We start from the raw sequence: 21744 nt of genomic DNA, 5'->3' as shown, positions 1-21744 counted from the left end.
TATGCTAGCCCACCCAGTGGTGGTGAAGTGATGTCTCACTGGGGCTCTGCTCTGCATTTCCTCACGTCTAAGGATGCTGAACACCTTTTCATGTGGCTATTGGCCATTTGTGTATCTTCCTTGGAGAAGCATCCATTTAAATCTCCTGCCCATTTTTAAATTGGGTTGTTTGTGGGGCGTCTAGGTGGCTCAGTCGGTCAAGTGTTCGACTCTCGATCCTCAGCTCAGGTCATGATCTCCTTGCAAGTTCGAGCCCCACATCAGCCTCCGCACGGACAGTGTGGAGCCTGCTTGGGATTCTCTCTCTCCCTTTCTCTGGCCCTCGCCTGCTTCTACTCTCTCTCAAACTAAATAAGCATAAATAAATTATAAATAAATAAATTAGGTTGTCTTTTTTATTATTAAGTCATAAGAGTTATTTATATATTTTAGATAGAAGTCCCTTATCAGATACAGGATCTGCAAATATTCCCTCCCATGCTGAGAACAGTTCTGTCACTTTCTTGATAGTGTAGTTTGCACGCAGCACACAAGCTTTAATTTTGATGAAATGTGATTTGTCATTTGTGTTTTGGTGTCATTTCTTTTTTTCTTTCATGGTGGGTGTTCTGGTGTCATGTCTCAGAAACCACCGCCTAGGGGCGCCTGGGTGGCTCAGTCACTTAAAGGTCTGACTTGGGCTCGGGTCACGATCTCACAGTTCATGGGTTCGAGCCCCGTGTCAGGCTCTGTGCTGACGGCTCAAAGCCTGGAACCTGCTTGGGATTCTGTGTCCCCCTCTCTCTCTGCCCCTCCTCCAGTCATGCTGTTTCTGTCTCTCTCTCTCTCAAAAATAAACATTAAAAATATTTTTTTTAATTTTAAAAAAAGAAAGAAACTCCTCCTAACCCCAAGCCATGAAGATTCACTCCCGTTTTCTCCTGTAAGAGTTTTAAAGTTTTAGTTCTTCTCCTGAAGTTCATAATCTGAGTTAACTTTGTACATGGAGTGCGGTGGAGGCTCAACTTCATTCTGCTGTTTGTGGAGGTTCGTTTGTCCCCCCATTTGTTGAAAAGGCTACCTCCCCCCCATTGGATTTTGCCATTTTTTTCCAAAACCCAACTGCTCATAAATTTAGCGACAGCGAGTCCAGTTTTAGACGAGCCGAACCCGAGGGACCTGTGCTCCGTGTCCTTGGGACCGAGCCGCACGTGCAGAAAGCCAGGTGCTCCACCCCCAGCCCAGGGCTGAGCACAGTCCGCTCCAGGAATCCGTGGTGAGTGATCAGCCATCCGCGTGGCGCACCGTCTTGCATCTCAGCACCGCGGCCTCGGACACTCTGAGGCACGTGGCTCTTTGCTCCTGCGAGGGACCGGCCGGTTCGTCTTTCCAGTGCTGCCCTTCTATCTGGGACTCTGTCTCTGATTCAGCACGTCACTTACGGTTCTATTTCGTGTAGTGACACATATTGAGGCAAGCGTTCTCCTCCTTCCCAGCAAAGAAGTGTTTATCAACAGTACCTTAACGCTGCTCAGAAATCTCAGCTGGCACAAGCGAGTGGTGCCAGCGGCACGTCTGATCTGTCTACAGGCACGCAGTCTCCAAGGTGTGCTGCGCTCCCATTCTGTGTAAAGGGCTTCGTCTGTGCGCCAGGGCCTGTGATCACACCAGCGAGAGGATTTACATGTTTACATTGCTAAGAGGGATCCAGCGCGTCAGGGCTCAGTGGAAGGAAGGACCTCAAAAGGGATACTGCTAGTTAGAGACACATCATGAAAAACTGGAAGAACGGAGGACATTTAATTGAGATAAGACAAGACCTGGGGCGCCTGGGTGGCCCAGTCGGTTGAGCGTCTGACTTCAGCTCAGGTCGTGATCTCGCGGTTCGTGAGCTCGAGCCCCACGTCGGGCTCTGTGCTGTCAGCGCGGAGACCATGTAGGATCCTCTGTGTCCCCTCTCTCTTCCCTTCCCCTGTGCACTCTCTCGCTCTCAAACATAAACAAACATTTAAACAAAGGCAGGACTTTCTGAAGACCATGGTCTTCAAGCAACTGAGGAGCTAACGAGAAGAAAATGAATCCGTTCAAAGAGGTCCAAGAGGGAAGAGCCGGAACGGAACACCCCCTCGACTAGCCCACTGCAAATGCAAAACAAAAATAAATAAAAATACGAACTCACACGTCTTCTCTGGCACTTTCATCTCAGGCGCAACCCCCCTTCTTGGCTACGTCTCTCTAAGGGCCAGCTCTTGCTGGGGTCTATAGTCTTGGCCCTGGCCCACTGCCTTGCATGTGGTAGGTGCTCAATATATATCTTTCGAGTAAAAATTTAAGCAGATGTGACACATGAAAACAGATAAATAAGGAATAGTCATGTAGTTATACTACAAAGAAGTCCACAGTTTAAAAAAATTCATATTTACAGGATGCCTGGGTGACTGAGTCAGTTAAGTGTCCAACTCTTGATTTTGGCTCAGGTCATGATCTCACGGTTCTGAGATCGAGCCCTGTGTCGGGCTCTGTGCTGACAGTGCGGAGCCTACTTGGGATTCTCTCTCTCCTCCTCTCTCTGCCCCTCGTCTGGGTGTGCGTGCTCTCCCTCCCTCCCTCTCTCTCAATAAATAAATAAGTAAATAAATAAGTAAATAAAGATTCACATTAACTAGAGTAAATTTAAAGTTTAAAAGTATTTTTTGGGGCACCTGGGTGGCTCAGTCAGTTAAGCATCTGACTTCAGCTCAGGTCATGATCTCATGGTTCATGGGTTTGAGCCCCGTGTTGGGCTCTGTGCTGACAGCTCGGAGCCTGGAGCCTGCTTCAGGATTCTCTGTCTCCCTCTCTCTCTGCCCCTACCCTGTTTGTGTGTGTGTGCTCTCTCTCTCTCTTTCTCCCCCTCTCAAAAAAAATAAACATCTTTTAAAAAATATTTTTTGGGGTGTCTGAGTGACTCAGTCAGTTAAGCATCTGACTTTGGCTCAGGTCATGATCTCATGGTCTGTGAGTTCAAGCCCCACATTGGGGTTCTGTGCTGACAGCTCAGAGCCTGGAGCCTGCTTCGGATTCTGTGTCTCCCCCTCTCTCTTCACTCCTCCCCTGCTTGTGCACTCTCTCTCTCTCTCTCAAAAATAAACACTTAAAAACAGGTATTTTTAAAGAATGCACATTCACTGAGATTATATTTATGTTAAATATTTAACACCACCTTTATTGTGTAAAATTACATCCACGAGTGTTTACCCTGCCTAACTCCCTCACAATGTCCACATCTCTCAATGATAACAGCACAGTAAGATCCAAAGTGACCTTCAGGGGCTCTTCTCACTCACAGGTCACCATTCCAATTCCTCTCTTGTCCCAACCTTAAAGCTACCCAGGATGGGATTAAGCAGATGTTTACAACCACGCAAACACATGTGAGGGCAAGAAGCAGACACACCTGCTCACCACAGTCAAATCAGAAACGCCCTCGTGTGGAGTCGAGTCAGCCTCCGAGCTGGGGTGGGGTGGCCACGATGAACAGGGAAAGGTACAACCCACCTTATTTCCTTAAACGTACTACTCTCGGGTCTTTTAAAATCCAAGTCGGATGATGTGTCTATTCCAACTGTCTGTTTTCTCTTGCTTTGGGGCTATGTTTTCTCTTCTCAAAGATCCAATCGTTTCTGACATGAAATCTTGCCGATAACCCAAGACTCCTCCAGAGAGGATTTACTCTTGCTTCTAACAGGCAGGTAGGTCAGGGGTACGAACAACCCCAGGTCATCTGAAAATCATCAGGTACTGCGATACCCTCCAGTTTCTGAGAGGCCGGTGTCTCTCTGGTTCACCCTTGTCCCTAAGCAGAGCCCGGAGGAAACCCTGGCACGTTTACTAGGGTTCCGCACCCTTGGCCAGCTCCGACACCAATCTGCACCTCCCGAGCCCCGTGAATCTGCCTAATGCTCCAATCATCGTCGCAGGTGACCATTTCAGCGGTCTCAGCAATGTGTCAAGCGGACAGATGGTGCCAAATGTCAGGCTTGCCCGTCTATCCCATCCTGAATCCCGCCTCTGCAAATCCTTCCGCCTGGTCACCCTCCCACGTGTTCAATGGGGTTTCTTCCTTAACTTTTCACCTTCTCCTGTTCTCAGTTGGGTTAGCCCATACAACCTGAAAAACCACTGCCGGAAGAACCCCCAAATCCAACAAATTTAACACAACCTCTGTTTAAAACTGAACCAGTTCTGAAATTTGAGTCTTTCCCAGGGGACTACCCCAAATCAAGACTGAAGGAAGCAATCTGGGCTGTGGGAAAACAGATTTGGAATTACTGTTGACTAACAGAAAACCAGACATCCTAATTAAAATAAAGCATTAATCAGAAGTAATGTCATCATGCATTGTAATCGAAAATCTGACTACTTTATGGCTGGGATCGAAGGTGTGAAGCTCCCGCCCAAAACGGAGATAGCTGTGACCTCGAAGGCTCAGAGCGTGGCACACAGCAGGTGCACGGGGAACGCACTTTGCCAGCACTTTGCCGCGTCCTTGCCCCTTCTCCCCTCGTCCTCTCCCACCCCCCCCCCCCCAGGCGGGCTGGCCCTGAACACTGGCTGACACAGCCCAGTGATCCTACCACAGAGTCTCAGGCTCACCCCTGCGCTGTACTTTCTGCTGTACCAAGCAGGGGGAGCTAGGGTCGAGATGACGACACTGGACGACACAGGAGTCAAGACAGCAAGTGCTCTTGCCCACTTCTGCCCGTAAGTAAAGGGGACGATGCGGACAGAGCAGAGTGGGAAAAAAACCAAAAACACCACACCTGCGCCTCATGCCCTTGTGAGCCCCAGGCAAGTGACCTCTGGGGTCTGTTTTCTCATCTGAGAAAGGAGGGACTCATATATCATTTACTTACTATGTTTTGGGTCCACTGCTAGGTCTGCTACAATGCCAAAAAAAAACCAGCCTTGCTCCTGACCTTGGGACTAGGTCACTAGTTCTCAACTATGGGTGCACATTTAATAATAATAAAAATCTAATTTATTGTTTTAACGATAAAACAACACAACCACCTTACTCCAGATTGACAGAATCTCTGAGGTAGGGCCCCAGCACAGGAGGAGAGGTAGGGAAGAGGGTCTTTTCAAGTATTTCTGATACCCAGTGAGAGTTAAAAACCCTGAGACTTAGAGGATCTCTTTCTACAGTTTTACAAATGAGTATTTTTAACAGGTCAAAATCCTCCAAAACAGCTTGTGGTTTCATCAGTAATTTGGGGGGCGGATGACTAAGGGTAGGGGTTACCTTAACATGCTAACAATCCTACTCGGAAAAGTCATATTGCCTGTAAGGGACCTCTAGCCTCACTCATTATCTCTTGGATTCATATTCAAAAGCCACATGCATCATGTGATAAATGAGAATTCTCCCCAAGGGGCACACAGATGCCTGAACCATGCCATTCCAGATTTGTTCCTTGGGGTTAAAGTACTATTTCCCAAACTCTGGTCACTCGTGATTTTTGTCATGTCTATTTAATATGAGTGCTATTACATAATCTTTTTCTTTAAAACCAACGCATGAGGGGCACCTGAGTTAAGGGTCTGACCCTTGGTTTCAGCTCAGGTGATGATCTCATGTTTTGTGGGTTCAAGCCCCACACTGGGCTCCATGCTCATAGCGTGGAGCCTGCGGGATTCTCTCTCTCTGCCCCTCCCCCGCTTGCTTGGATGGGCGCTCTCTCTCAAGAAAAAAAAAAACAAAAACCTTAAAATCAACTCACTAGAACAACATGAGAGTACTAGCCCTACTAAATATTAACACCTATTATAAAGCCTCTTTAACTAGGGACTCCTGGGTGGCTCAGTCGGTTAAGCATCCGACTTTGGCTCAGGTCATGATCTCACAGCTTGTGCGTTCGAGCCCCATGTTGGGCTCTGTGCTGACAGCCCAGAGCCTGGAGCCTGCTTCAGATTCTGTGTCTCAGTCTCTCTGTCCCTCCCCCAGTTGTGCTCTCTCTCTGTCTCTCAAAAATAAGTAAATAAAATAAAGTCTCCTGAATTAAAAAATATTGGCACATGAATAAATATAGACCAATGAAATGTAACAGAAAATTGAGAAATAGGTCAGATTAGTTAAATACGACAAAAGACGCCATCTCAAAAACAATTGGAGGCATCTCAAAACAGTGGGAGAAAACAGAACTTTTAATAAGTGGCACTGGGATAACTGAAAAACCAGACAGAAACGGATAAAATTGGATCCATCCCTCAAACCGTATATGGCATCACAAATGGGTCGGAGGTTAAAACATCTGGGCACAACAAAAAGAAAAGAAATTATACAAGTACTAGAAAAACACAGGCAAAGTCAACCTGGAAGTATAGGAAGCTTTCCAGCAATGACTGAAAATCAAGAAGCAATGAACGAGGACATTAAAACAGTGAAATTGATTTACCCCCTATGTAGTAATAATATTCACAAAACCCCGTGCAGGGGGCACGTCTTCCGGACCACTTCCACTCCTGCTTCACCCGTTTCTGATTCCCGCCACCACCGACCTGCCTCCAGGTCCCTGCTCCAGCGGCTGCCACAGGGGCCCTTCAGGGGAACACCTCCAGGTGCAGGGCGACGAAGGCCCCCGGGGCAATCCTCTGTCAAAGGAGGACGGCAGCTGCTGGGTATGCGCTGCTCCCTTTCTCCCCACAAGTATGAGTCCTGGGCGGCCTAGAGCAATGGCCTCATCAGGACCGAATGCCGGTCCTGGCTCTTCCTCCTTCCACTGCACTGCCCTGTCCTCCTTCCGGCCCCAGAGGGGACACTCCCTCCAAAGCTCCTCTCACACGGCCTTTGCCTCAGACGCAGCCTTCTGGGGAACCCGGTTAGGATACCACGGATGGGATGCACTGTTTTTCTAATGTGTATAAAAATACTTAATTATTGATATTTAAAAAGCACACATCAGGAGAAGCAGCGGAACTCTCTACTCCTTAATTGCAGGCCGTGAATAGTAAGTAACTTTCTTAAAAAAGGGACCAAGAGAGGAACTTTACAAGGATGCTACCCGACAAACACTACATCAGCCAGGTGGCCAAGGTCAACATCAACAGTCATAAATCATGTTGCTAGTAGGTACCCTCTATATGAAGTGATGAAAAGGGCACCGTATCTCTGTCACCTTCCTCCCCAGAGCTGACAACCCCACTCACTCTAATCGCGAGAAAAACACGAGACAAATTCCATCAGAGGGGCCATCCTACAATCCTAACGAATATTCCTCAAAATAGTCAAGGTCATCAAAAATAAGGAAGGTTTGGAAAACTATCACAGCCAAGAGGAGTTAAGCAGGTATAACAACAAAATGTAATGTGGTGTCCTGGATGGGACCCTGGAACAGAAAAAGGACACAAGGTAAAAACAAGGAAACTTGACGAGTGGACTTTGGCTAATAAGAATATCAATATTCACTCACTGAGTGTAACAAATGTCCCCAAAATGTAAGATGTTAATAACAGAGGGAGAAATTGTATATATGTGTGTAGGGCATATGGGAACTCTCTGTATTATCTGCTCAATTTTTCTGTAAATCTGAACTTGTTCTAAAATATAAAGTCCATTAATAGAAAGAAAAAAAAAGATTTTGAGAAAGCATCCCTCCATCTCTGGCAATGGGATCTGCATTTTGGAAGAACACACACAAGCGTTTCCCAGGCACAGCAAAGATTGAGAAACATCCAGAACACTAAGAGTTACAGTCCATAATGTCCTTACAAAGAAATAACGGGACAAAAAATCCTTCCACACATCAACAGATAAATATGTCCCACTGCAGCAGTATGGAAACAACAGACTAACGCACTGTCACCCCAGCAATGCACTAATTCATTATTCACATAACAAAACAGCTCTCATTTGGATGCCAGCTTCTACGGTTTGGGGGTGGCTGCCTGGAATGTTGTTCTTGGAAGGACTCAGGACAAGCTGGAATGAATGTCATGATTTTCCTATCCGTTTAAGGTCTTGATGGCCACATCAATATTTATCAAGCATTTACCAAGTGCCAGGCACAGTGCTAGGCTCCAGGGATCCAACCGAGATCAAAATAAGCATAATCCTTTATGAAACATAGGAGAAAAAAATGTAAGTAATTAAAAATAGAAAGAGTTATAGAAAAGGAAATATGGGATGCCATAGAGGCAAACAGTAAGAAAGGGCCCTTGGCCAGGAGAGGGGTCAAGGATTCACTCCTGGAGGAAGTGGTGTTTAAACTAAGATTTGGGGGCACCTGGATGGCTCAGTCAGTAAAGCATCTGACTCTTGATCACGGCTCAGGTCATGATCTCACAATTCATGAGTTCAAGCCCCACATCGGGCTCTGTGCTGACAGCATGGAGCCTGCTTGGAATTGTGTCTCTCCTTCTCTCTGCCCCTCCCACACACAAGTGTGCCCTCTCTCTCTCTCTCTCTCTCTCTCAAAATAAATAAATAAACTTTAAAAAAATAAACTAGGATTTGAAGGCTTGGAAGTTAGCAAGGTGAAAGGGAAAAGGAAGTAGACTTTGGTCCACTGGTGAGTTAGTCTGTCAGATCTTTTCTGATTTAGCATCCTTTGAGAGAGAACAGAGGAAAAAAGAGCAGAGCAACAGACACAGCTGCACAAAGAGAGCCCAGTGGAGGGCAGAAGCCAGAGACTGTTTACAGGTTCCAGAAGCTTTTACAGAAGGGCCCCAGGTCAAGCTATCACAAGGGAGAAAGGACTGGAGGAGGTGTGTAAGAGGCTTCCAAAAGCACACTCGTAAAGTAAGCTGTCCACTGTCTCTAAGATCCCCAGAAAACGTCTTTAGAGCTCTACAAAGGCGTGTCGGTGCTATTCCAGCACGACAGGCACGCATCGGCTCGTGCTGCCCTTTCTGCCACGGCTTCTGTGAATCTCACAGCTAAACGTGCTCAACTGTAGTAACTATTTCTTAATATGAATTTTCTGGTATGGTGACCTCTTCTTCCCCAAAACAACCTGCCTCCTTATTGCCTTTATTTTAACGGTTCTCTTCTGTATCATTTATAACTTTTAGAGAAGTTGAAGCATCAATAGCAACTGTGGCTTCTGAACCAAAAAATGACCGCTGATGGTAGATGAGTTGTACAGTGATTGACAAAGGACAGAATATTTGAAATCAGAATTGTTCCAGATGGTTTCAGGGTTTCTCTTCTTGAGAAGAGAATTTGCATAACAAATTGCAGTGGGGAGGTAGATAACTAACGTTTGTTGAACACCATAGGCTAAGAACTTCTGCATTTTCATGAGGTCCTCACAAAACCCTCTGCAGGAAGTGGAATTATTCTCATTATATATGGGAGAAAAATTGAGGCTTATGAGGGTTAAGGAATTTGCTCAGTCAGGTTAAGGAGTGGCTCTGGGGCAGAAACAGATCTGACTCTATAAACCCAGGGTGCTTGGAATACAGGGGGCAAAATGTGGCATATCACAACAGTTTTTAAGAGAGTTTATTCATATTCTGATATTAACCCCAAACTGAGATGTCTTTCACACAGCCTCGAAGACAAAGACACAGTCCACCTTTAGACCCAGCAGCTATTAGAGGACTCAGGAACAGGGCTCCCCCCACTGGTCAGCCCATGGAACCACACCATTTACTTCTGATTTGTTTTTCTAGGCCTTGGCTTTTCGGAGGGAATCTCCAAGCTAAGGACAGGATTAAACTTCCTTTCATTAGCTTTATCTCTTTCTTTTCTCTTTTTAAAAAAAAATTTTTTTTAACGTTTATTTATTTTTGAGACAGAGAGAGGGAGACACAGAATCTGAAACAGGCTCCAGGCTCTGAGCTGTCAGCACAGAGCCTGAAGCGGGGCTCGAACTCACGGACTGTGAAATCATGACCCGAGCCGAAGTCGGCCGCTTAACCGACTGAGCCACCCAGGTGCCCCTCTTTTCTCTTTTTTAAAATTAACATTCTGATGTGTATCAATAGCCTTAAAAATGTGTATACCCTCTGATGCCAGTAAATAATGCCATTTTACTAATTTATCTTAAGGAAATAACCAAAGGTGTACCCCAAGAATTTTGTGCAGACATTTACCATTGTGTTGTTTACAATGATGAAATCCTAAAATCAAGCTAACTGTCCCCAAATTGGGTACTAATAAATAAATTATGGCATACCATATGATATTATTCAGGTTTTAAAAATATTTTCAAAGAATATTTAACGAGGGGGTAACTCATACATGTTAAATGTAAACTATCCAAAATAAATACACAGTACAGTATCAATTTTGTGAAAATGTTCTCTTAAACACATAAAGGAACTACAGCCCACGTTTAATGTGGTTTTCTTCCCTGGACAGTAGGATCAATGCTGGTTTGTACTGTCTGTCCTCTCTACTTTCCTGTTTTCAAATTCTCCACGTGTAATATGTACCGTTTAAATCAGGAAGAAGTTATTTTTTCAAAAAGAAAGAGAAAATTTCCACTAGAAATTGTTTCTATGAGGATCTTCTTTTGGGGTAGGAAAGAGAAAACCTCTACTTAGAAGTGTTTGCTCAGGGGACCTTCCCATCCCCACACCGATGTCAGGGGGAGGAACTCTCCATTCGCACGTCACTATAGCACTTATGACAGTCACTTAACAACTCAGAGTCATCGTCCAGCTTATAATCTACTACGAAGTTCAAATTTGGGTGGTATATGGATTCCCTTTAAAGGGAAACTGATTTATTTTCCTGCAGCTTATTTATGTACAATTACAAATCTAAGGTTAAATCTATGATATTGATGAAGCTAGACACAAACAAAACTACCAAACCAGCAAAATTCAAAATGACAGTACTTTAACAAAAGGATGATGTCGCTCATATTAAAAATCATTGTCAACCCACAACTATACGGTCAATTAATCTTCAACAAAGCAGGAAAGACTATCCAACGGGGAAAAAGACAGTTTCTTCAACAAATGATGCTGGGAAAACTGGACAGCAACATGCAGAACAATGAGCCTGGACCACTTTCTTACACTGTACACAAAAGTAAACTCAAAATGGATTAAAGACCTAAATGGGAGGCAGGAAACCATCAAAATAGAGGAGAACACAGGCAGTAACCTCTTTGACCTAGGCTGTAGCAACTTCTTACTAGAATCATCACTGGAGGCAAGGGAGACAAAAGCAAAAATAAACTATTGGGACTTCATCAAAATTTAAAGTTTCTGCACAGCAAAGGAAATAATCAACAAAATTAAAGGGAACCTACAGAATGGAAGAAGAGATTTGCAGATGACATATCTGATAAAGAGTTCATACCCAAAATATATAAATAACTTATAAAATTCAACACCCAAAAAACAAATAATCCAACTAAAAAACAGGCAGGGGCTGACTGAGTGGCTCAGTCAGTTAAACATCTGACTCAGGTCATGATCTCATGGTTCGTGGGTTCAAGCCCCACGTCAGGCTCTGTGCTGACAGCTGGAGCCTGGAGCCTGCTTTGGATTCTGCGTCTCCCTCTCTCTCTGCGTCTCCCCACTTGAGCTCTATCCCTCTCTCTCAAAAATAAATAAACATTAAATAAAAATTAACAAAAAACAGGCAGTAGACACGAAAAGACACTTTTCCAAAGAAGACATACAGATGGCCAACAGACACGTGAAAAGATGCTCAACATCACACATCATCAGAGAAACACAAATCAAAACTACAGTGAGTTATCACCTCACACCTGTCAGAATGGCTAAAATCAACAACACAAGAAACGAGCGTTGGTGAGGACGCAGAGAAAGGGGAACTCTCGTGCACTGTTGGTGGGAATGCAAACTGGTGCAGCCACTCTGGAAAACAGTATGGAGGTTCCTCAAAAAGTTAAAAATAGAACTACCCTACAACCTAGCAATTGCACTACTAGGTATTTACCCAAAGAATACAAAAACACTAATTCAAAGGGATACATGCACCCCGACGTTTATAGCAGCACTATCTACAACAGCCAAATTATGGAAACAGCCCAAATGTCCACTGACTGATGAATGGATAAAGATACCGTACATATATTAAATGGAGTATTACTCAGCCATAAAAAGGAATGAAATCCTGGCACTTGCAACAACATGGATGGAGCTAGAGAATGTTATGCTAAGTGAAATAAGTCAGAGGAAGGCAAATCCCATGTGATTTCACTCAGATGTAGAATGTAAGAAATAAAACAAAGGGGAAAAGAGAGAGAGAGGCAAACCAAGAAACAGATTCTTTTCTTTTTTTAGTGTTTACTTAGTTTTGAGAGAGAGAGGGAGACAGAGAGTCAGAGCGTAAGCAGGGGAGGGACAGAGAGAGAGGGAGACACAGAATCTGAAGCAGGCTCCAGGCTCCGAGCTGTCAGCACAGAGCCCCATGTGGGGCTCGAACTCACGAACCTCGAGATCGTGACCTCAGCCGAAATCGAGACGCCTAACCCATGGAGCCACCCAGGCACTCCCCAAGAAACAGACTCTTAACTAGAGATAGCACATTGGTGGTTACCAAAGGGGAGGAGTGTGGGAAGAGGGGATAAACAGGTGATGGGGATTAAGGAGCACACTTGTGATGAGCACCAGGCATTGTATGGAAGTGCTGAATCACTCAACTGTGCACTTGAAACGAATATTACACTGTACGTTAACTTGAATTTACAATGAAAGAAAATAGAGTAACAGGAAATAAAATAAAAGCCACTGGGATTCATGGTGACGTCATCAGCTTGGGAAATCACTAGTGAAAGCTATCAGAACCATTTCCATACATGTCTCACACAAAGAACACTGGAATATGGCTGGCTTAAATGAATATTTTCTGAAACAGGTTTCCAAACTGCTGTGTATTCTTTGACAAATTATTGACATTAAAACTTCCATCAAAAGTACAACTCAAAATAAAAACAAAACCATCTACAACGTCAGTAAGTTAGTGGCACTGGCCTAAAAACTGGCAAACAGAGCAACAGAGGAGATCCTAGGAAAATACACAGAAAATACCCCCACATATAGCTGGTCTCCCTGACATGACTTGCAACGACTTGGAGAAATGCTCTCCTGCCCCCCTTCTGCAGCACTGCATTCAGAAATGTACTTGGACCCAAATGGGTGAGCTAGTACAGGCCAACAGTGATTAATAAGGACTCTGTTCGTACCTGTGTATCTTGCACTGTGCCCTATAACCGCACTGCACTCCGTATAACTCCAAGATTGATCAAGTGCCCTTGGCCCAGATGAGGTGGTTCCTTGGTACAAAACCAGACCCGCAGGATGCCAGACCGGCCATGCCTTACATACACAAGGCTGGCCCTGTTGGGACCGTGGGTGGTCCTCCTCCAGGAGTTACTGGCTGCAACAGACACCCCCGAAGACAATGTTGAGATCCAGATGTCGGTACCGCCATCCACTTAGAAAACATTTCTGATATCTCTGCCATGTATCTACTGATAGAGTCAAGTACATAATCAGTGATTTTGAAAAAAAAGTAATCTTGATCTTCACCCCATATTCCAGACAATTTGAAGGATGACTTTTTTTAATTTTACATATAAAACAGAAAAACAACTTAAATACTTATCAAACTTCTAGAAGAACGATTTCTTAAATATAAGAAATGACAGAAAAGCCATGAAGAAAATGACTTATTGACATAAAAATCTTAATCTTATATGTGTGTGTATATATATACATATATATATGTATATATATATATATGTATAAAAATAAAAGGCAGATAGGGAAAATATTCAGATAAATGACTCAACAGATAAATGACTAAAGTATATAAAGAGAAATACAGTAGTCTGTTGGGGGGGGGTTGGTTGGTTGGTTGTAAGTAGAAAAGGATACAGAATGAATCTAGTAAATGTCTAGAAATCATTTAGGGACAGGGACTATTGGGAGGGAAGATCTGGTTCTTTTCACCCACTTCCCCATATAATCCAACACCAGGCAACATTAAACCCTCAAAAACTGACTCTGAATTAAGACATGAAAATACATAAGGTCTGTTAGGAAAAGGGGAGAATTCAGGCAATACCCTATAAAATAAAATTTAAAAAATCACTCAGGTACAGCCTTAATTATCCAAGGAATTTGATTCAACAGGACTTTTCCCCTAAAATATGTGAAAAATATGTGCCTCAAATGTTCAGTTTATTCATGAGAATCCAGCCCTATGCCTTAGACACTTTTTTAAAAAGATTTTTTAAATGTGTTTTATTTACTTTGAGGGGGTGGGCAGAGAGAGGGAGAGAGAGAATCCCAAGCAGGCTCCATGCCGTCAGCGCAGAGCCTGAAGCGGGGCTTGAATCCTGCAGGCAGTGAGATCATGACCTGAGCTGAAATCAAGAGTCCGACGCTTAACCGACTAAGCCACCCAGGTGCCCCTAGACACTTCTTAAAAGGGATGGTTTGGAGACTACCTTGCAGACCTTTATGAACAGATCACATCTCTACATTCCCGTGAGGTTATCTAGCAAGAAAAATCATGTGTTATGCCCACTGAAAAAAAACTCAGGATTGAACAAAAAGCAAAGTGTTTTTCATGGATGAACCAGGTTGTTTATAACTATCCCAATCATTTGTCTGAGTTGACAAGGAAGGTAAGGAACAGACCTCATTTAGGCCTTCTGCAAAAGCCACATCCTTGAGGTACATGTCAACATACGTAAATCAGTGCTTAACTATAAACAGCCGGTGACAGAGAACCATGGTAAACTGTCAGCAGCATTAAAAAAAATTTTTTTTAATGTTTATTTTTGACAGAGAGAGAGACAGAGCATGAGCAGGGGAGGGGCAGAGAGAGAGAGGGGGATGCGGAATCCAAAGCAGGCTCCGGGCTCTGAGCTGTCCGCCCAGGGCCCGATGCAGGGCTTGAGCTCACAGACCGCGAGATCTTGACCTGAGCTGAAATCAGACGCTCAACCGACTGAGCCACCTAGGCGCCCCAAGTGTCAGCAGCATTTTGAAAAATCTGTGTAAAAAACAGACAACTTAAAGAAAAAGAATAACCGAATGCCTCATTTTGGAAAAGCCACTTACAAACTTCCATTCCTATAGCCGTGCCTTTTTACAGTTGATCCAAAAGAACAGGGTCAGAGAAGGCTAGTCTGCTATTGTTGATCAAAAGATTAAATGTTCTATTCAAGAGGAGCAGATAAAGGGTAATTTTTACCAAATAAACAAGGAAATCAAAACAGGAGAAAGGAAGAAACATGGACAAATGAGAAGAAAGCATCTGCTTCCAAAATCCTTTGCATCATAGTAATGATCTGAACTACAATTTTTTCCATTAATTATATATTCAAAGGAAATAAAAATATATTCTTAAGATTATCTTGATTCTAAGAGCATTTCAGAAACCATGACAATCTAACATAGTTGACAGCTATAAGAAAATAGCTGTTATTCTCTCTAGCTTCTGGAGCCTGCTATAGCTTCAATTTCCTGCAGAACTGAATACTGACTCAAATTACCCCTAACGTGCATGCATGAGGGGCTTTTACTGCCAGTAACCGGGGACCAAGTAAATTAGAACAATCTCCAGCTAAGGAGAACCAGAAACGCAGAGAAAAAATACACTAAATATCTGCTTGGAGGCCTGAGGGAAGAAGACACATCAGAGACTCAGGGAAGCGAGCTCAGTATTTAGGGCTACTTTTCTCTAGGGGTGTTTGCCAATTCTAAAGGGAATGTTAGGGGGCGCGTGGGTGGCTCAGTGCGTTGAGCGTCAGACTTCAGCTCAGGTCATGATCTCATGGTTCATGGGTTCAAGCCCCGCGTCGGGCTCTGTGCTGACAGCTCAGAGCCTGGAGCCTGCTTCCGTTTCTGTGTCTCCCTCTCTCTCCGCCCCTTCCCTGCTTGCTCCCAGTGTCTGTGTGTCTGTCTCTCTCTCTCAAAAATAATCAACAATAAAAAAGATAAAAAAGAAACAGCTCAATCTCTGATATGGCACTGAAGTGACTCCAGATCCTAAGCGCCCCATTTGCCTGACAAAAGCAAATGTGAATTAATCTCTGGCAAAGGAAAATGTCATCTTAGATCTCAAATTATTTCTACAAACAATTATGCAAATTCAATATCCAGCACAAAATTAAAAAAAGAAAACAACAAAAACTAGGCACATAAAGAGATAAGACAGAATGAATGAAAACCAAGAGAAAACAGACATTGGAAATGACTCACATATAGTGCCATAATCAGACAAGCTTTAAGATAATTATGCACACCATATCCAAAAGACAAAATCGATAATTTTGGCAGATAATGGTAAACTATAAAAAGCAAAGCAAATGCAAATTAAAGAATCAAAAAATACAGAACTGAAATGAAAAACTCAACTGAGGGGTACCCACCTGTTTAGGTCAGTAGAGCATGTGACTCTTGATCTCAGGGTCATGAGTTTGGCCCCATATTGGGTGTAAAAAAAAAAACAAAACAAAAACAAAACCTCAATTGATAGGTTTAATAGATCATTTACAGAAGAAAAAAGATAAGTGAGGAGATATCCAGAATGAAGGACAGACCGTCAGAAAGGAAATACAGAAGAAAGATTAAGAGACAGAATATCCAGTGAATGATCTAACATGTATTAACTACAGTTCCAGAAAGAAAGGTGAGACAGAATGGGGCAGAAGCAATATTTGAAGTACTAATGGCTAATAGCTTCCAAAACTAAAGAAAGATGCTGGGCCACAGGTTCAAGAAGCCCTAAGCACCCCTATTATAATTTTTAAAAAAAATCATACCAGGGACAGCAATGAGAAACCAAAGACAAAGAGAACATTTTAAAAGTATCCAGAGAAAAAGACTACTTTCAAAGGAATGACAGACTGACATGTGGCTTCACAACAGAAACAATCCAAGTCAGAAATAATGAAATAGATTTGAAATGCTAAAAGGAAACAATGGCAAACCAAGAATTCTGTAAGTACTGAGAAGACCCTTCGCGATGGAGGAAAATGTTCTAAAATTGGATTGTGGCCAGGGTGCACGGGTGACTCAGCTGATTGAGCCTCTGGCTTTGGCTCAGGTCAAGATCTCTTGGTTCGTGGGTTCGAGCCCCGCACTGGGCTAACTACTGTTGGTACAGAGCCCGCTTTGGCTCTTCTGTCCCTCTCTCTCTCTCTGTCCCTCCCCCCCTCGCCCCTCTCCCGCACTCTCAAAAATAAACATTAAAAAATAAAATAAAATTAGATTGTGGTAATAGTTGTGGAACTCTGTGAAAATACCAAAAACTCCTGAACTGTACACTTTATTTTTTTTAAGTTTATTTACTTATTTTGAGAGAGAGAGAGCGTGCGCATGAAAGAGAATCCCAAGCAGGCTAGGCACGAATGCAGAGCGTGACTTGGGGTCAATCTCACAAACTGTGCGATCATGACCTGAGACAAAATCAAGAATCAGATGCTTAACTGACTAAGCCACCCAGGTGCCCCTGAACTGTATATTTTAAATGAGCACATTTTATGGTGTGTGAATTGTATCTCAATCAAGCTGGCTTTTTTTTTTTTAATGCAGGTAAATAATAACATTTGCAAACACACACTGTAAGAATCTGTCACCCCAGACCTACATTAAAGGATACTAAAGAGTATTTTTCAGGTGAAGAATGGCCCCAAATGGAAGACTGGAAGGTGACAAAGAAGCCACTGAAGAGCTATGGGGAAAGGATGCCTTTTCTGATAATCAGTGCTGAATAAACGGTGCTATTAAAATGAAATTAGTCCCTTTTCCAGAAGCAAATCAATTCCACAAGTTACACACACACACACACACACACACACACACACACGCACAAAGTTACACAAAAACAAATTCCAAGTGGCCTGTAGATCTTAATTTGAAACGCAAAATCCTAAGATTTCTGCAAGATGTTGTAAGAAACTATCTTCTTGACTTTGGAAAAGAATTACAAATTAGGGGAGAAAAGACATGTAAGCCCCAAAGAAAACTGGGCAAAACATCAGAACAGGCCCATCGTAAAAAAGGATTCCAAATAAACATGAAAAGATGTTCACCCTCATCAGCTCGCAGGAAACTACGATTTAAAACCACAACAGGATACCACTTCAGACCCACCAGGATGGCTAAAGTTTAAGACCGACAATACCCAGTGCTGGCAAGCAAGGATGTGGAGCTCAAGAACTCCCATACACTTGCTGGTACGACTGTAGATTGGTCAAACCCTTTGGAAACTCGGTATTTATTAAATTTGAAGAGCTGCGTATTTCTTGACCTAAAAATTCCACTGCCAGGTATATACCCAAAAGAAATGAGTGCACCGGGAAACATACAAGAGTATTCGTAATAGCCAAAAGGTAGAAATAATCGAAACATCTCCCAACAGTGCAATGGATAAACTGTGGTACAGCCACGCAACAGAAATCTACAGGTCAGCAAAAAATGGGTGAATCTCAACAACTTGAGTGAAGGAAGCCAGACACAAAAGAACGTGTACTGTATTGTTTCGTTTACGTCAAGTTCACGAAACAAGCAAGATGAAACTACAGACACCAGAGGTGGTATACGATCTGTGCTCAGAAGGTAAAATTACACAGAAAAAAACGGCAAGGAAGTGATGACCCCTACAAGTCGGGGCTGGGTTACCTCGGGAGAAGGAATTCCGGGCTCGTGGGCGCCGGCAGTGTTCCAGTTCTCGGCCTGACACCCAGCACAGCCCTGGCTGGGTGGTACATCAGGGAGGGGTGGTTTGGGGTCCTGCACTTTCCGGGAGAAGACAGGGAAAGGGGCCGAAGGAGGGGGGTGGGTGAAGGACACGACCGCCCCGCCCAGGAGCGCGGCCGGGGATGGGGAGAGGGCGCCCAGGGGGCCCGCCCGGGAGAGGAGGCCGAGCGCCCGCCCCCCTGGCCCCGCAGGTGCCCCCCGCCCCCTCCGCACGCCGCCCCCGCCGTCGCCCCCGCCCCGCCCGCCGTCCTCGACGCCCCCACGCCGCTCCCGAGGCTGCCCCGCCGCCGCCCGCCGGGTCCTCTCCCCGCCGCGCCGCCCCGCCCCGCCCGACTCACCTCATTGTCGCTGCCAGGGCGGGCGCGCGGGGCCGGGGGGCGCGGCGCGGGGCGCGGGGCGTTAGCGGGGGAGCCGGCCCCGGGCGCGACGGCTCCGCGTCTCGCTGGGCTGCGGGGGGCAGCGGGGGCGCATCTTCTCGGGGCGGGCGTCCGGGCCGCTAGCTGCGGGGACGGGCTGCGGCGGCGGCGCCTGACAGCTGGGCCCCGGCCCCTGCCATCTTGGCGGGCGCGTGCCCGGGCCGGCGTGTGCGCGCGCCGCCGGGGGCAGGGCGGGCCGAGGAGGGGAGGGGGCGTGCGCGCGCCCCGCCGAGACTCGGGGCGCCGGCCCCGGGGGGCGCGGGCGGCTCGGGGTCCGCGGAGGGGTAGGCGGGGGGGCGGCGCGCGCGGCCGAGCTGCGCCGCGAGCCGAGACTGAGGGGGCGTCCCTCCGCCGGCCGAGGAGAGTGCGCGCGCGGTGCGTCCCTCCGCCCCCGGCCGCCGAGGGGGAGAGCGCGCGCGCGGCGGCCCGAGCCCGACACAAAAGGCGCGGAGCCCCACCGCCCGCGCCTCCGGGAGCGCCAAACGCGGGGCTCGCACAGGCGGGGCGGAACTGCAAGGGGCGGGCGGAGCTGAGAGGGGGCGGGGCTTCTTCGGAAGGACGAAGAGCGAGGGGCGGGGCGGGGCTTCGGGGGACTGGGCTGTAGGGGACGGGGCTTCAGGGGAAGGACGAGGCGCGGGGGGCGGGGTTAGAACGGAGGGCGACCAGCGAGGGGCGGAGCCTTGAGGGTGGAGCGGAGCTATGGGCGGGGCGGAATGCTAGGCGGGCACCTGGAGCGCAGAGCCCTACCCCTCGCGTGGCGCCCCCGACATCCACAGGGGTGGCTTAGAGCGCTGGCGACCGTGCCCGGTGGCCCGAGGATTCCAGCTACCCCTGCGGTGCGCCCCACCTGCTCGGACAGGGATCCGAGGGGCGTCGAGGTCACCCACCACAGAACCCTCTTTTTGTAACTAGCCAGGTCTGGGACTGGGAGTCGTAGCTTTGGGATTATATCAGCCCCTGGGGGACCTCCCCTAGTCCCATCAGGCACCCCAAAAACCACAGCCTGTGAAAAATCACATCGGCCATACAGCACGAAGTAGGTGCTCCAGGTTTTCTCGGTTGTTAAATTCTCATCCTTCCAAAAGGTTACCGATCCTCATTGCTGGCTGGAAACCTTCGGGGTTCCATTCCCCGTACCCAAGTGGACACAGTTCGTCGTGCTTCCTCGGCATTGCCACTAATGCTCCCTTTCCTGTCTGTCACAGTAACATCAAAATCATATCTACCTTCTTTAAAATTGGGTCGAAACGAAAGCATATCAAGTGTTTGGAGGAGTCTGGCATTTGGTAGGAGGGCTGTGAAGGGTCGCTGTTTTACTCCCGGTCCAGACGGAGAGTCCTTGTGAATTGCGTGGTTTTGCCCAAGGTATCATACGGAAGTGGTGGAGCCAGTCCCCAAGCCAAGGTTTTTCTGAGTCAAAATCCCAGCGCCCATTCATTCTACTTTACTGGGCTTGAACCTGCTTCTCCTTGGTTGCAGGTGGGTCTCTAGGTGCTTCTTCCCCTCCCAACCCCTGCCCCGCCCCCGCCATCCACTCATCAGGAGTTCCTTACTGACTGGTTGCCACATTTTCACTTTCTATTTGTTTGAGCTGGAGTCTTCAGGCTCAAAAAGACTTGTTGGCCCCCTACATGCCGATTAACAGGTCCAGAAGGTTTCCACTCCTTCTAACCTTATTTGTCCTTTTCTTCAAGGCTGGCTCTCTGCTACAGAAGAGACTTGTTAGACAAGTAAAAATTACTAAAATGGACAAGCCCCAGGGCACCTGGAGATGCCTCTGTAGAGGCAGCATGACCCTTGGTCAGTGTGTATCTGCTGTGAGAGAACACCACCCCTGCCCCTTGGGATATTGGCCTGTTTGTTCCCAGTTTGGTTTATTTTATTTTTTTAAGTCTATTGATTTATTGGGGGGGGGGGGCAGAGAGAGGTAGAGAGGGAATCCCAAGCAGGATCCACACTGTCAGTGCAAAGTCTGACTTGAGGCTCGTTCTCACAAACCACATGATCATGACCTGAATTGAAATCAAGAGTTGGACGCTTGACTGACTGAGCCACCCAGGCGCCCTCCACTTGGTTTAGTGAAGCACGTGGCCCATTCAGACCTCCCTGCCGCTTTAGAGTCTGACAAGCTGTTACTATCCTGTAACTGGAAAAGGTTCACGGGGCCATGTTGATAGTGGATTTACTGTAGAACATTGGCACCAAAGTGAGGGGCACACACCCCCTGCCAACCTTTCCTGCTAACTCCCAGTATTCTGGAACAATAAAGAAAGGAGGACCAGAGAATATTGATGCCGGAAAGGACCTGCACATCCTTCTCTTAGTAGAGGGGGTGTGGAATGCCGAGAAAGCAAAAGGGGTGCAACGTCATTCAGTGAAATCACCAAACCAGCTGGGTTGGGCTCCTGGTGAGATAGTTTCTTGGATCCAGTGTTTGTTCCTCAGAGGGCTTCGTGAGCAGCTGGAAGGGCTGAGAAGAAGCTGAGCCCTGCTTCTCCATGAATAGGCATTGGTCTTACCTACCCAGCCCAGGATGCTTGGGAAGGAGATCTTCACGTGTTGCTGTTCCACCAGCAGTGTAGACGTCTCGGAGCCTCCCTTTCTCACCCCACAGATGGGACTCCTACATCCTTGTAGGCACTGCTGAAAACAGCTCGACGTAGGT

At 46.2% G+C, this 21744-nt stretch overlaps 1 protein-coding gene across 3 annotated transcripts in view; it reads right to left on the bottom strand.

The window, feature by feature from the left end:
• The window catches only part of EVL (Enah/Vasp-like), a 150981-nt gene extending 131744 nt beyond the window's left edge, over positions 1-19237 (bottom strand). For 2 of the 3 annotated variants that reach the window (XM_053224928.1, XM_053224929.1), the window contains exon 1: positions 18586-18689. In XM_053224928.1, the coding sequence (XP_053080903.1) occupies positions 18586-18674 (89 nt within the window). In that variant the 5' untranslated portion in view covers positions 18675-18689. Of the gene's footprint in view, positions 1-18585; positions 18690-19001 lie in introns of those variants that run through there. The other variant, XM_027066605.2, reaches the window with a different exon arrangement.
• Positions 19238-21744: the final 2507 nt, after the last annotated feature.

This window comes from Acinonyx jubatus, chromosome B3 (genome assembly GCF_027475565.1).
Source record: "Acinonyx jubatus isolate Ajub_Pintada_27869175 chromosome B3, VMU_Ajub_asm_v1.0, whole genome shotgun sequence".
Lineage (NCBI taxonomy): Eukaryota > Metazoa > Chordata > Mammalia > Carnivora > Felidae > Acinonyx > Acinonyx jubatus.
This window is presented reverse-complemented; position numbering and strand designations above follow the sequence as displayed.